This window comes from Cyanistes caeruleus, chromosome 4 (genome assembly GCF_971803275.1).
Source record: "Cyanistes caeruleus chromosome 4, bCyaCae1.hap1.1, whole genome shotgun sequence".
NCBI lineage: Eukaryota > Metazoa > Chordata > Aves > Passeriformes > Paridae > Cyanistes > Cyanistes caeruleus.
Genome location: NC_141704.1, coordinates 57,540,949 through 57,554,519, shown reverse-complemented (window position 1 = coordinate 57,554,519; position 13,571 = coordinate 57,540,949). Strand labels below are relative to the sequence as shown.

Sequence of the window (13,571 nt, the reverse complement as noted above, 5' to 3'; positions counted from 1 at the left end):
GTCTGTAAACCTGAAGGGGGAGCTTTGTTCTGGTGGGAAATAATGGCAGATCTTTTATGAAGACAGTCATGGTGGTTAAAGGGTCTCTTACTTGAGTGCATTGCATACAAACGGGAAGTTCCACTTGAACCTGAGGAAAAATTACTGTGCAGATAACCAGGCACTGGAACAGACTGCACAGAGAGGTTATGGAGTCTCCCTCACTGGAGATATGAATCATCTGGACACAATCCTGTGCAATGTGCTTTGGGATGACCCTGCTTGAACAGGGAGGCTGGACCAGATGATCCACTGTTGATTCCAACAGACCCATGCTGTGATACATGGATCTTCTCCTTAGCATTGAATATGTGTACCTTTTGCCCTAGAAGGCATTGTGCTGTAGAGAAGAAGATAAATATTAGAGACAAAAGAGGGTAAGACAGGGCAGAGGAGCTGAGATTGGTACAAGGAAATGCCTCAAAACTTTGAAATGATGAAACTGAGAAAAAAGACAAAGCTGTGTCTGACTGCGTAATTTAGATGTGTCTTTTTCTGCCTCTGAGCTGTTATTGCAGCCCTGGGAGGACAGTTTCTTGTTTTTACAAGGACATGAAATCAATCTTATAGATAATTTCTGTCTTCAAGTGATTGTCATTTGGCAAAATAATTCCATATTAAGGAAGAAGGAATGTGTTGAAAGGCAAAAAAATCTGTTGCTACCAAGTGAAAATCATGAATTATGATGTCATGATTAACCAGCATCCTAATACTTCCACTGAATTCAGATCATGGCAGATTTGTGATTCTGAAAGAATACTCTGCAGTGCTGGGCTAAGTACAGCTGGGCCATAAGTAAGGGTTGTGGTATAAAATCAGCTGTTCATACTGCAGCTGCTGCTAAGATCTTCAGAACATGGGTGCATGGTACAGAGCAGTGTTCAACTCCATGGCCCAGCTCCAGTGAAGGAACTGGAAGCAGCCCAGATGAGTCTCACCAGCTCATGTTGTTTGAGGTGGGTTGCTTTGCTGTACCTCTGACTGCCAGAACTTGTACCAGTTCCTCTAGTCTGTGCTGCTCTGGTGTCCCAGTTCCCTTGGAGTTGGTTTGAATACCCACGTAGCACAGCCTTCCCATGAGTCAAGGGCATGCAGAGCAGTCACTGAAGTTGTTTTTAGGTAAAGTCAGCCTGCCATTTTGATGAATGCTTTTAATCACATGGTGACTTTATCAGCATTAAACACTTGAGAAAATTCTACTTCTGACTAATTCCTGGCCAGTAAATTACTTTGCATCTCATGTTTCAGATCAATATAGTAAAACAATGCTGAAAGGGGTTTGTAACATGGATTTAATGGAAGTTACTTAACAGGCATTTCTGCAGATTAGTTTATGTCACCACTGGCAGACCCAAGATCTAAGTGCACATAATTGTAGTTCCAATAGCAAAGAATCCTTCAGTGTAAACAATGTGGGTCATTAGACCTTCCTAGCGTTTAATTATCACTAATTAGTAACTAAGTGAGGTAACACCTTATGCACCAGATTCTTAATACATTCTGTGCTTTGAATGATAGGTCTCCCTGTATTGTGGAGAGGAAATGGGCTGGAAGGGAGAGGCAGGGGATCATCTTGGTTGAGAGTGTGCTAAGTATGCAACTGTATTGTATTAATAAAATCAGCATTACAGCCTTGCCAAAATAATGTTTGATGTTTAACTGTTATCTGCACACAGGGCACTGAGGGATCCTTTGGCATTGATAATGAGGAGTATGAAGCTATGCCTGTGGAGGTGAAGCTCTTGCCCCGCAAACTCCGGTTCTTCTGTGATCCCAGAATGAGACAGCAGATGCTGCAGGCAGCAGTACAATGAGAATTCATGGCAGAGGGGCCAGTGTTCACCAGTCTTACTAGGGTCTCTTCAGGGCACATGAGACCTAACTAACTTGATTAACCCCATGAGACTAACAAGCCTTTTGGCTGTTTTTATGTGCGAGGTACTTCCATCGGAAGTGTATGATTTAACTGGTCTCAAAGGGGTTAAAAATGCAAATGAAAATTCTGAAAAATGCGTGTTAACTTGATGGCATCGTTCTTTTCCCCCTCCCTTAAGAAGTCATCATTGTTCCATTTACAGCACTACAGGCTGAGTGCTGTGTGCCAGATGCTACTGCTGTAATGCAATTGTATATTAAAGTAAAATTTAAGTATACTTGTCCTTGTGTCCTGAGTTTAGGTTTACTTACCCATGTAAAAATCCTGCAAAACCTGAGATCCTGGGAAAAAAAAAATTGTAGGGGAGTAATGCTAAGAAATTCTATGAAATATTGGAATTGCCACATTGAAACAGATGGTTGGTTATCTACTCCGTCACAAAATAAACTGGAGATTGGTGATACAAAGCTTTGGAGCAAGTTTAAAAATTTCCCATATGTATCTGGATAAGATATCTATGTTAATTTTTTTCATCTTGCCAGATTCAACAGCACAGGGTTCCAGTAATTATATAGTAGAAGTGTATTCCTTTGATCAATTTAGGTATATAGCACAGAAGCAAATTGGAAAACATCATTGACCCAAAGCTGTGTGAAGTACACTTGGAAAGACTCTCTAACAAGCTGAGTGAGTCATTTTTTTTGTAAGTATTCCTTTTATTCCCGCAGTAGTATAACGCCAATAAGGACGTCCAAATAACGTTTATTATTTATTGTGTCTGATTGCTCTTCTCTAATGTAAACAGTGCTCAGCACTCCATATGCCACCTCCATCCCCTTGAGCCTCAGTGCCATAATTGGTTTTGTTGCTTTTATGAGCTTTTGTTTATAGCTTTGCTTTAATTGCTGAAAGGAAGTATTACTGACTTAGGCAAGCTTGTCTGTTGCCCTCATTCTGACTTGGAAATTCACATAATTCTGCCTTGCTTACTGGAAGAAAGAAAATGATCCTTATTTTTCTGATGGGATTGTCTGTAGTCAATGTGTTATGCTGTGGTCTAGTCTAAATTCACTTGTTGATTCTCTGCTGTTATCAAAATACAGACACAAGTGAGTTGGCTTCCAGCATCTCTCAAGGACTGAATCCTGGCAGCCTGTGCTCCAACAGCATCCTCTGCTGGAGACATCTTAAAGGAAAAATGCCTCGAAAGGGGAAGCAATGTTGTGTTTCTGCATGATGCTGAAACCAAACTGAATGTTGTTCTTCCCTGCACTACGCTTTGGAGAGACAAATTACCTAAACTATAGGTGATCTTTAAAGTCCCTTCCAGCCCTAGCTGTTCCATAACTCTTGACTGAGATCAAAGGGGGTAGAAGCCTGCTAGTTCCTTTTCATAGTTACGCTGGTGACAGGACCTGGTTTGTGCCATCTTTTGGTCTGCAGTAATGAGGAGTGCCCAGTGGGGCCCTGGGTCACTCTCCAAAGAGCATGGTGGTTGTGCTTTGCTCTTTTTGCTTGCCACAGAGACACCTGGGACATTGTGCTGCAGCCCCTGGCTCATTCAGAGTCAAGGGCAGTTCTCACCACTGGAGTTTTTCCTCAAGTTGATGTTTCTGTAATAAAATCAGCAATGTGTTTTTTCTCCAGTGGCCGGAAAGACAAGGCAGCAGCCATTTCAAAAAGGTAAGCTTTAATTGTATTAAAAAATACCCATGTTTTTAGTAAGCAGTTTCTCTACAGAGCCACAGGTCTATGGGAGCAACCACACATCTGCAAGATGCAAACATCAGAGCTGTTAGAATTACAACCAGCCTAGGTTGTAGCAAGGGGTGAGATGGTGAGAACTGGCTCCTTGTTCATCTGTATCATTTTACAGGGAAAATTACTAATTCTCTTCCATAGCTCCCATTGCAATGTGATTCCTTGCCTGAGGGTAACCAAGAGATCCCTTCAGAATTGGTATTGCTGATGCTGTTTTGATGTTAAAGTACCAAGGATCATCTGAGACACAGGCCGGTATTTAAATACTCATATTGGCATAAGTTGAGTAACTTGTATAAATAGCATTCAAGTAATTTTCTCCTTCCTCTCAGTTCAGAGTTCTTCCAGTATAGGGTAATTCTAGACCTCTGAACTGTAACATTCAGAGGAGAGGTGTGAGACAGATACTACATAAAATAGGCAGGGGCTGAAACCCACTATATACAGTGTTGAGAAAAGGACTCAGTTCTGTCTGACAGCAACACAAAAAACTTTCTTTGTACAGACTCCAAGACAGAAGGAGGAGTAGAATCCTAGGTCCCACTCATAAGCACACTTATCCTGGCTTCAACTTACAGTCCATTCAAGAAGGGCTTACACTGTAAGATAAATAAAAAGGAAGGATAACAATCTAATGATGGACCACCTCAAGGCACCTGTTTATTTTGATCACATTTAAACATTCTCATTTGAATGGCATGTTGCATTAACCAAGATCTAAAATCCTGGTTCACAGGCATTTAGTAACCTGTTTCAGACAGATCACACTGTTAAGTCAATACATTCCAGTCCCTCATAAAAGAAATTTATGCTGTCTTTCCCCATACTCACTACACCACTGGTTTTGGGAAGATGGGAAGAAGACAGCAACTAACTTAGAAGTAATGGCCAGGATGAGAATTTGGGTTAGTGTGCATGCTTTGTACCTAGATTTTTGCTTTATGATAGAGTGCTCTTGCCCTGGTATTCCAGGAGCCACTGTCTTTCCACCTCCCAGAGTGAAGCATGCCTGTCCTTAGCATAGCCTGTGGCCAGGAGGGCCACAGCTACTCCTAGCCTTTTGCTCATTAATTTTGACAGGTGCTAAAATGGGGTATCTCCATAGCCCTGCTTTACTGAATAGCCTGTACAGGGAGCTACTTGAAAAGGTGATGGAACTTTCTTCTGTCCATAAGGACGGTGGACAGTCAAGCTCAGCTCCTGTGAAAGCCATGACCATTGGCTGTAAGATACACTGCAGTAAGTACCTTGTGTATGCTAGGAAAGAAGGTAAGTAGCATGGCTGTAAGACAAATCTGAATTCTGATTCCATAAAGTGCCTTTCTTCTTAGTATCCATTACAGTTCTTTATTGGCTCTATGCAGCTTGGCCTAACCTTGCAGTGAGAAGACTCTTGGATGATTTAAATGTCTGGCATGATGTTGCTTGTTCAGATTGAAAACTGAGCTTTTATGTCTGTCATAAGCTTTACCCTTCAATGCAGATAGTACAAGTAGTAATAATTCATTGCTTGATTACACATTTCTAGTGCAGCTTGAGTTAAGATGCAGTTAGGAAGCTCTTGTTCTCCTGGTTAAGTATGTACCAGCTGAGAACCTGCACTGGCTATTCAAGGACTTGTTTTGGAGAACAGCTGGGGCACAGCGTAGATCTGGTTACTGTAACCACCATTCAAACCTGGGCTCTGATCACAGCAAGTGACCAGAGGCATTACACCCAAGAAACTGAAGGCACCACTGTAAAGGCAAAGTACTTCAAAGGGAGAAGAGAAATCAGCAATACCCTTATCTTGGGCATACTTTGCTCCCTCTTTTTCAAAACATGCCCAAGTAGATGGCTCCCAGCTGGTAGTACCCAACAAAGCGCCAATTGAGTGCCTAGGAGGGGATTTTGAGTATCTGCATATAACTGTTTTACCTTGAATAATCTCCTGGAAAGATAAGACTTAGTTAAACTAGTTCCACAGAACAGTCCTTCATGTCCCAAGCTATAACAATTTGTTTCTATTATGTACCCATTGCTCATTTCTCTGGGACTTTTCACATGTGACAAAAATAAAAGCAGTATCTTTTAGAAAAGGAGTGCAGGTGAAAGCACTTTTACAGCTAATCAAATAAGGAAGGGTTCGGAGAGAAAAGTCTTTTTCTGTTTTCTGTCGGACAACTTCTGACTTCTGTAGTAGTTGTCTGCCAAGAAAGACTTGGTAGGATGCAAAATTACGAGGAAGAAGAAAATAGGCTGCAGCCATCCCACTGGATGTAGCACATAGATGCTACTTCTACAGTAATCTGTACTGTGGGTGCTTCACCCATGTTACTGCTGACAACTGAAGACCTAATTTCTGGAAAGTAGAGGTTTAGTACATGCCAAATAGGAATTTCAGGAGCTTCTGCTTGGTGGGCTCTGGCAGAGCTGTCTACAGGACTTGTAAACAGCATTGTGCTCTAATGCAGGGTGTTAGAAAGCCTCTGGCTGTTGTAACTGTAAAATTTCCATGTTAACTCAAAGGTTTGTTTCTGTTTAGTTTAGCAAAAGAACTACTGACAAAGAGAATAGAAAGTCATTAACAACTGACCACAGCTAAACTATGTAGCAAACCTTCAAGAAAGTGAGAGGAGAAATTGCTAGAGACTACTAGTTTCTGTTCTGTTTTTTTTTCTTTTTATGTCTGAAGAAGTGACAGCAATACAAGGGCAGCTCAGCTGTACTTCCTCAGGGATCGTCCCTGCAGACAGCATGTTAAAACTGAAGTGGAAGTTAGAGAAAAAGTGTGCAGGTTGTTGGCCACTTTTATACTTCAGATGTCAATTTAATAACAAAGCTATTTCTAAAGGAAAAGAGATCGGTCTTTCCATTAAATGATACTCAGCTGTTCTTACCTCTTTCTACATATTTTTCCCCACCCTTCTAAGTATGATGATGTTACAATTGTTGTGAGCAACTGACAGTATGAATAACAGCATATTTTCTTCTCTACAAAAACATCCAAAGCCTTGAAAAAGCAGCCAGAGCAGTGACTGCTCAGAGACAGGCAAATTGCAGGAGCAATTTCTCCCTTCCAGAGGGAGACAATCCACAGAAGGTATGCTTGGAGAACATTTGTTTCACCTGTTTCAAAAAGGTGCTTGCCTGCTTTTGAGTGGGTGAGATCTCAGTGGTTCAGGCTCTGTCTCATCCTATAAAATGCTAGGACAATCAGCTAATACATCAGCTACAGTTTGCATTCCTACAATGCACAGAGAGCCTCCAAGGGTGCTGAAATCTGTAACTAGAAGCAGCAATTCATCAGCTATAGCCACAGTTCAGGAAGAACAGTAAGCTTGAAGCTGATACTGCTACTGGCTGAAGGATTTGGGGCAAAGCTGAATGTCACACCTAGAACCCCCAGTACCATTCTTGGATTTTGCATGGCAAAGGGATTACTCTTTACTGGGATAGCCTTCCTGGACGTAATGACTAGTCACTCCTTCAGGAACTGAATCCTGTTCTTTCCACAGCATAAGAAAATACCTGTTTCATCTGGTTCTGCAGCTCTGCCCAGAAAAAAAAGACTTGCTTTTAAACATTGCTCCTAGCAGCTGTGCCAGTTAAGAATACAAAACTCCAAGGGAACCTCCTGCAAACTTCAGTTGTTCCAGCTGAAAGGTACGTTCTCTGTCTCACATGGAAAGCAACAGGCAGTGCTGAAGGCTCAACAAAAGGAGGATTAGCAGACAGTTTTAAAGCAAAGGAGCAACAAGTCTCATCAGCTACAAAGGAAGGGCTAGTGACACTAGTTAAAGCATACTTGTTCTACCCCTTCCAGCCCAGCACCATCCAAGCTGAGGCTGGAAAACAAAGTGACTGCAAAGTGGCTCAGTGGTGTTGGTCCCTGTTAAATGGGAGACCATCTTGCTGGTTTGAAGATTTTAAACCAAAGCAGCAGGTGTGATGCAACTAAAAACCAGAGGAGCTGGTGGGATGGATTGAGGAAGAGAGGGTGCTCTTCTCCAGCTATGAGATAGATGCAGTCTCTGCCAGTTTAGATCATCTCAGATGCTGGAAGTGAAACCGTGCTGCTCCAGTAAGCAAAGTCAGAAGATCCTGTAGCATCCCCGATCCCAAACTTGCTTCTGCCATTTACAAGGAAGGGTGGCTTTACTCCAATTCACCTTCAAGATGGGTGAGGAGTGTTTAAAGGAGTCCTGGTTCTTATCGCTGGTTTAACTGTCCCCACCAATACACTCGGTAGGAGCTATTTATGAGACTGGGCTGTGCTGAAGCCCTCTTCAGTCCCCAAGTGGAAGGGGGAGTTGTTAGGAGGATTTTCCAGCCAAGTCTGAAAGCTCAGCTATAGCATTTCACATTGGTTGTCATCAAACAAAGTGCTTTCCTGAAGTCATCAGCCTTCAGGTATCCAGGCTAGGCCAAAACCTAGCTATCACTGGCAACAGTGAGGTTTGGTGCAAAGGTGCCACTGGTCCTAGCTAGACAAAACGAAAAACACAAATGAAAGGGAATGGGAGACAAAACCAAAAGGAACCCTAGAGCAGGTACTCACTGGGAAGTGGAGTGTGAGAAAATAAAATCACATTTTGTTTTAAAATTATAAATACTCTCCATATAAAGTTATTAAATTACTGTGGCTGTGGCGAGTTCCAGTGATCCTCCTAAGCAATGTCTGGTAGTCTTTAAAAAGTGATCTTTGCTCCCCATCTCTCTTGCCCTTGGTTTAAGTGCAGCAGGGGTTGTCAATGACTAGCATAACATCAATGCCATACACTTCCAGGAGGTCCATAAGGAAACTTCGATCCCCTTGGGGATCCAGGCCCATGCCTCGTGCGTGGTCGGCTGTCAGTGTCTTGTCCTGGCTGGCTGACACCTCCATCAGCGTCTGGAAGATGCGGTTGTTCTGCTCCATGAAAAACCTACAGGGTGAAGTCAGGGAAAGCAATTGCATTGGACCTCCAAAAAGACAGTGTATTTAACAAACAGGCAGCAGAGCCCCAGAACTGCATTTAACCCCCTTCAGCCAGGGATCCCACTTTGTTAGGTGATGCGGTAATACTTTTCCATTCACTCTATGGGTGACTCGGAATAAACAAAGATAAAGCAGTAGCTTTTAATTGACAGTGGTGCTCCCAGCTGTGGGTGGCATTTCCCTCAGAAGAAGCCAGTCATCAGCTAAAGTGTGTTCTGTGGTCACCAAGCAGGTACATCACACCTACAGCTGCCGCAATGTAAAGGAGGAAAGAATGTTGTCACCCATCTGATAAGCTCGTGGGTAAATAAATTCTCCATTACTGGTGCAGAGCACACCAGTGAGCACTACTCCTTATCTGTTGTTTTCCTAGAAACGCTCAAAGCTGTTCAGGGAGAGCTTTGGCTACACCTGTGAAGCTCAACAATCAGAGCTCTGCCCTGACATCCCTTCACAAAGTTTCATGCCATTACTTCTTACCTGCTGCAGAGTGTGAATAGCAACAGGCAGTGAAGGGCTTCAGAGGTGGTAGACATGTGTTATTTATGTAATTCTGTACCTCCTACTCTGCACCCAGTTCTGGTTCCTGTGACTGCCAGGTATGAAGTCAGCCACATCAGTGGGCCAGTCCTTCACATGCAGGTCATATCTCCACACTGTACCAACCCCCAGCATGGTACACTGCCTCCTTCCCACAAACATTGTGCTTTCCAGAGCCAACTGTTCTGGCAAGAAAAATCCTATGGTGCTTAGGTTTGCCAGGGCATTCTTACATCTCTAATTGTGTTTTTAAAATTCACTTCTCCCTCCCGGTACATAAGCAACCCCAGTGGATACTGCATTTTGGCTTCTCAAAATGAAAGGAAAATGATCTGAAGAGGGAGAGAGCCAGTCTCTTTTTGGAGCCCTAGAGGAAGAAACCTGACTATGGAATTATATCAAACACACTGTTTCATAATATGCCAAACAGTGCAACACAAAATGAATGCAAGAGGCTCCCTAAAAGTAGCAGTGTCCAACTAAGTATTAGAGGTAGCCACTCACAAGATGAAAAGGTCCTCTTCACAGGAGCTGCAATCTTCACCCACTTCTTGAGAATACATTAACATCTGCCTGAGAGAAGGGAGACGGGTTAATTACACACACCTACTGTGAACCTGAAAGCTTTATGAGATAACCAGAATCTTCAAGAGATTAGCTGAACCAGTGGGATATTTTGAAAATACTACAAGGAGGAAAGCACGAAGAAACAGGGTCCTCTTTATTCCACGTCTCCTATCAGGACCACCCAGGCGTCTGTGATTACCTTTGGTCATTGAGCCGTCGGTACTTCTCCTTGTCAGCATTGTTAATTTTCAGGAGTGGTTGCAGATGTTCGTGATGCGTCTTCACATTCTGGTTGTCTACATAGACATCATAGAGATCCCGTTTCTGCTCAAAGATCTTTTCTGTTGTACCTGCCAAAATCGGAGAAGATTTTTCAGTGCAGCATGTTGCTTTCCCAGCAGACCAACTGTTCTCTCCTGCTTGCATAGTTAGTCATTCTATGCACAACCTATTTCTCATTGGTTCTATTCCACAGTCTGGTGTCTCAAGACATTTTGCAGCCTGAAGCAAAAAACATCATGCCTAATCCATCATACTTACAGGCCACATACGATACTTCTGTCTCCAGCATTTCTATGTCTGCCACATTCACATAGAAGAATGGTTTGGACTCTGGGACAGTTCCTCCAAGACCAGGCAGAGAAACATTTGCAAGGCAACAGCAGCAATACACTGTGGACAAGAGAAGCACATCCTGAGATGCTTTTGGTTTCCCTCATGGGCACTCTGAACCCCACTTGCCCAGTTCTCCCGCAGGCCTCTATGAAAACAATGGTCAGAGCTCTGAAATGCCCTTGAACACCAGAACTTCTCAAGTGATGACATCCTGCTTTGCATAGGAAATAATCAGTTCTCCCATGGGAATCCAACATTCTAGAATCCACAAATTCAGTCAGTGCTCTTATTGTCCTGTGCTGACAGGAACTGAGTTTGACAGTGCCAGATGTGTCCTCACTCACGAGGCCTGAAGAAAAGCATTTGGTAGGAAACGTGTAAATGCAGACTGAGCGGGATCTTCACAAAGCACAGTCAGAATGGATTTTGAAGACCTGCCTGATGTCTGTCCCCTTAGCACTCATGGGCATTTCTGCAATGTTTCAGCCTACTAGACTGGAGCTCTGCAGTGTCCCTGGAAACATACCTCTATAGCAGACAACTCCAACTGGGGGTGGTGAAAATATCAGTATGCGCTTGCGCAGCAGGGCAAACTTCCAGAGGACGAGGATCTGCTCACCGAAGAATTTGATGAACTGAGACATACAGCCAGCAGGGTGTGTGATCTGCAGGTGGAGCGAAAGGGAAGAAAACAGCTCAGAGGTGAAACAGGGACACATGCACAGATGCTAAGTCTAAATGTGGGAGCAAGACCAGCACGCAGCTTGCAACGGTCCAAGAAACAAAATCTTATCTAAAGCAGCCTACAAAGCGGAGGAGTGACTGCTTACATAAAGGAGTATGAGGCACCAGCAAGGAGCAGCAGCCCTTTGCCCATTCCTGCAGGCTTCAGGCACCTGCCTCACCTTCATCTCTGGGTACATGTATCTGTGGATGGAAGGCAGCCAGTGGACAGGTTGCTGAGAGCTGGGGGTGCCCTTGCTATCAGGAAGAACTCCTTTCTTGTCATCATAGAATGCCTCTAGATGGGAGTAGTGCCCCGGCATCTCCAGCTGGTGTCTGGAAAAGGAAGGAAAAAAGGAGAGATTTGTAGTGTCTCCAGACTCTTTGTTTAGTGCCTCGCCCCCAGCAAACACCTGCTCTCCCAGCTAAAAGGGATCCTGGGTACCTCAGTTGCACAGACTCTCATCCAGGAGGGCTGAACAAACATCAGGACTACCAGCTCTCAGTGCAGCCAGAGAATGCACATGGGACTGACACAGGCAGCGACCTGGGCTGTGCATACTACTGGTCCTGTTTTAAATATACTCAGCTAGGAACAGTTTTCTTTTCTACCATCACCATTTTTGCTGCTGGATCCACTCAACACAACTGAAGCACACAGCTAGCCAGGATCACCATTACACAATTAGAAGCCTTTTGTAAGCCCCTAGTGAAATGGTTTTCAGAGGGTGAAAAGGAAACTTCTTGTTCTCTCAACTCTCCCTGTGACACTTACGTCTGCCACAATAACTAGGGTTTGGGTAGCATTTAACTAGCCTGTTAGGAAGGAACAGACTGCTGCTAATCAGTTCCTTGTCTCCTTCACACTGTGAACCTGTAATACTTCTTGGAGAAATAGCCAGCCAAGGAAATCACAGCAGAGCATTGCCACTGAATTCACTGCCTAAAACTGTTCTCCATAGAAGGAACATTTCCTCTCCCAGGTGGGGAATGGCCAGGCTCATTCCCACGGGAACTTACCTGACCTGGTTCTCCAGGAAGTGCATGTACCTATACAGCAGTGTGTAGGAAGGGGAGAGGATGCCCACGGACTTCATGCGAGCACCACGCTCTAACTCACTCTCCACGGGCATGTTGGCAAAGCAGGCCAGGCCAAAACAGAGCCCTTTCCGGAAATAACTGGAGACAAAGGTTTGACAGAAGGGTTAGTGTTAAAAAGAGGAAAGAAGGAGAAAGAAAGGTAACTGAGTGCTAAAATTACTGATTTGGGAACATATTTTCTTCTCTGAGGAACTCCCTGAAATCCCACCCTGCTAGCTGAAGGGCTGAAGACAGGCCTTGGATGCTCCAGTCTTCTCAGTAGCAAGACAAAATGTTTTAGGCAAGAGTTCCCAGGAGTTCCCACTAAAGCCCTTACCAGCCATGTCAGGAATAAGGACCAGTAAGGAATGCAAATAAATAAATAACTTGGAAGGAAGACCAACAGAATGCATGATTCAGTCAGTGCAGAGCCCTTCCTCCAAGGAGGAAGCCTGCAGTGAGTGCAGTTCTGAGTACAGTACAGCTACCTGGTCATATTTTGGGTGCCAGCACGTTGAAGCACACTCTGATTATCTGACTGCAAGGGTTCAGTTCACATGCCTTTAAGAAAGTAACTGTTATTCCTGACCAAAAGGAATTGTGACAATGCAGTTCATTGCAAAACATTGCTGCATTGCAACACTGGGTTAGCAGAATGCAGAAAATTCCTCTTATGTGCTTCCACTGAAGGAGTTAGCAAAGAAGAAAGTGAGCGAGACCTCTTTATAACAACATTTAAAGGAACCAAAAGCCCTGGCAGGGTTAAGAACATTTTTCCTAGTCCTGTTCCTGCAAAATCCTTCCCATTTCAGTTCTGCCATTCCTTGCCCTTCACCCTAGGCCTCTGCTGACAGTCTCAATAGTGGCAGTGCAGATCATTTGTCCAGTAAATTCAAATTAAAATTTGCACACCAGTGAGAAGCTGGCCTGCCCCAGTTGGCTTCCATAGGCAAAGCAGTCATACAGCAGATCCCTGCAGGTAGCTGGTACTTATTATGATACTGAAAGTGTCTGAAAAGTATCCTTGGCTCAGGTAGAAAGTTTAGCAAGCAAGTTTCTTCAGGACCCTAGCTTCTTAGGTGGCACTTTTGTTGCATGTTCTGAATTAAGAGCTGGTGGTGTAGATGCACAGCTAAGAAAGGAAGAAGTAATACAGCTCAGATGTACTCACATGAAATCTGACTGGATTTTGTGGGACCCACTTGCCATGGATTTGAATTCCACACCTTCCAAATCTATATCTTGAGGTAAACACCATTCCACCATGTTGCCTGCAGAGAAGCAAATTAATTTGGATAAGCTTGAATACAGTACTCATTTCTAAAATGCATACATCATCAACAGCAAGTTGCTGCTTTTCTAACCCTGGGACACCTGTAACAGTGCCCTGACACAACTCCTAAACTCCTA

General features: G+C 43.7%; 2 protein-coding genes across 5 annotated transcripts in view; one reads left to right on the top strand and one right to left on the bottom strand.

Moving 5' to 3' along the window:
- AGK (acylglycerol kinase) overlaps window positions 1–2,192 on the top strand; it is a 37,420-nt gene extending 35,228 nt beyond the window's left edge. For all 3 annotated transcript variants that reach the window (XM_086884917.1, XM_086884918.1, XM_023937892.2), the window contains exon 15: window positions 1,716–2,192. In XM_086884917.1, the coding sequence (XP_086741043.1) occupies window positions 1,716–1,853 (138 nt within the window). In that variant the 3' untranslated portion in view covers window positions 1,854–2,192. The remainder of the gene's footprint in view (window positions 1–1,715) is intronic.
- Window positions 2,193–3,588: 1,396 nt separating this feature from the next.
- The window catches only part of DENND11 (DENN domain containing 11), a 32,505-nt gene continuing 22,522 nt past the window's right edge, over window positions 3,589–13,571 (bottom strand). For both annotated transcript variants that reach the window (XM_086884919.1, XM_086884920.1), the window contains exons 2-9: window positions 13,333–13,432; window positions 12,102–12,260; window positions 11,264–11,417; window positions 10,885–11,023; window positions 10,284–10,415; window positions 9,943–10,093; window positions 9,681–9,749; window positions 3,589–8,583 (exon numbers count right to left, since the gene is read on the bottom strand). In XM_086884919.1, coding sequence (XP_086741045.1) covers window positions 8,388–8,583; window positions 9,681–9,749; window positions 9,943–10,093; window positions 10,284–10,415; window positions 10,885–11,023; window positions 11,264–11,417; window positions 12,102–12,260; window positions 13,333–13,432 — 1,100 coding nt within the window. In that variant the 3' untranslated portion in view covers window positions 3,589–8,387. The remainder of the gene's footprint in view (window positions 8,584–9,680; window positions 9,750–9,942; window positions 10,094–10,283; window positions 10,416–10,884; window positions 11,024–11,263; window positions 11,418–12,101; window positions 12,261–13,332; window positions 13,433–13,571) is intronic.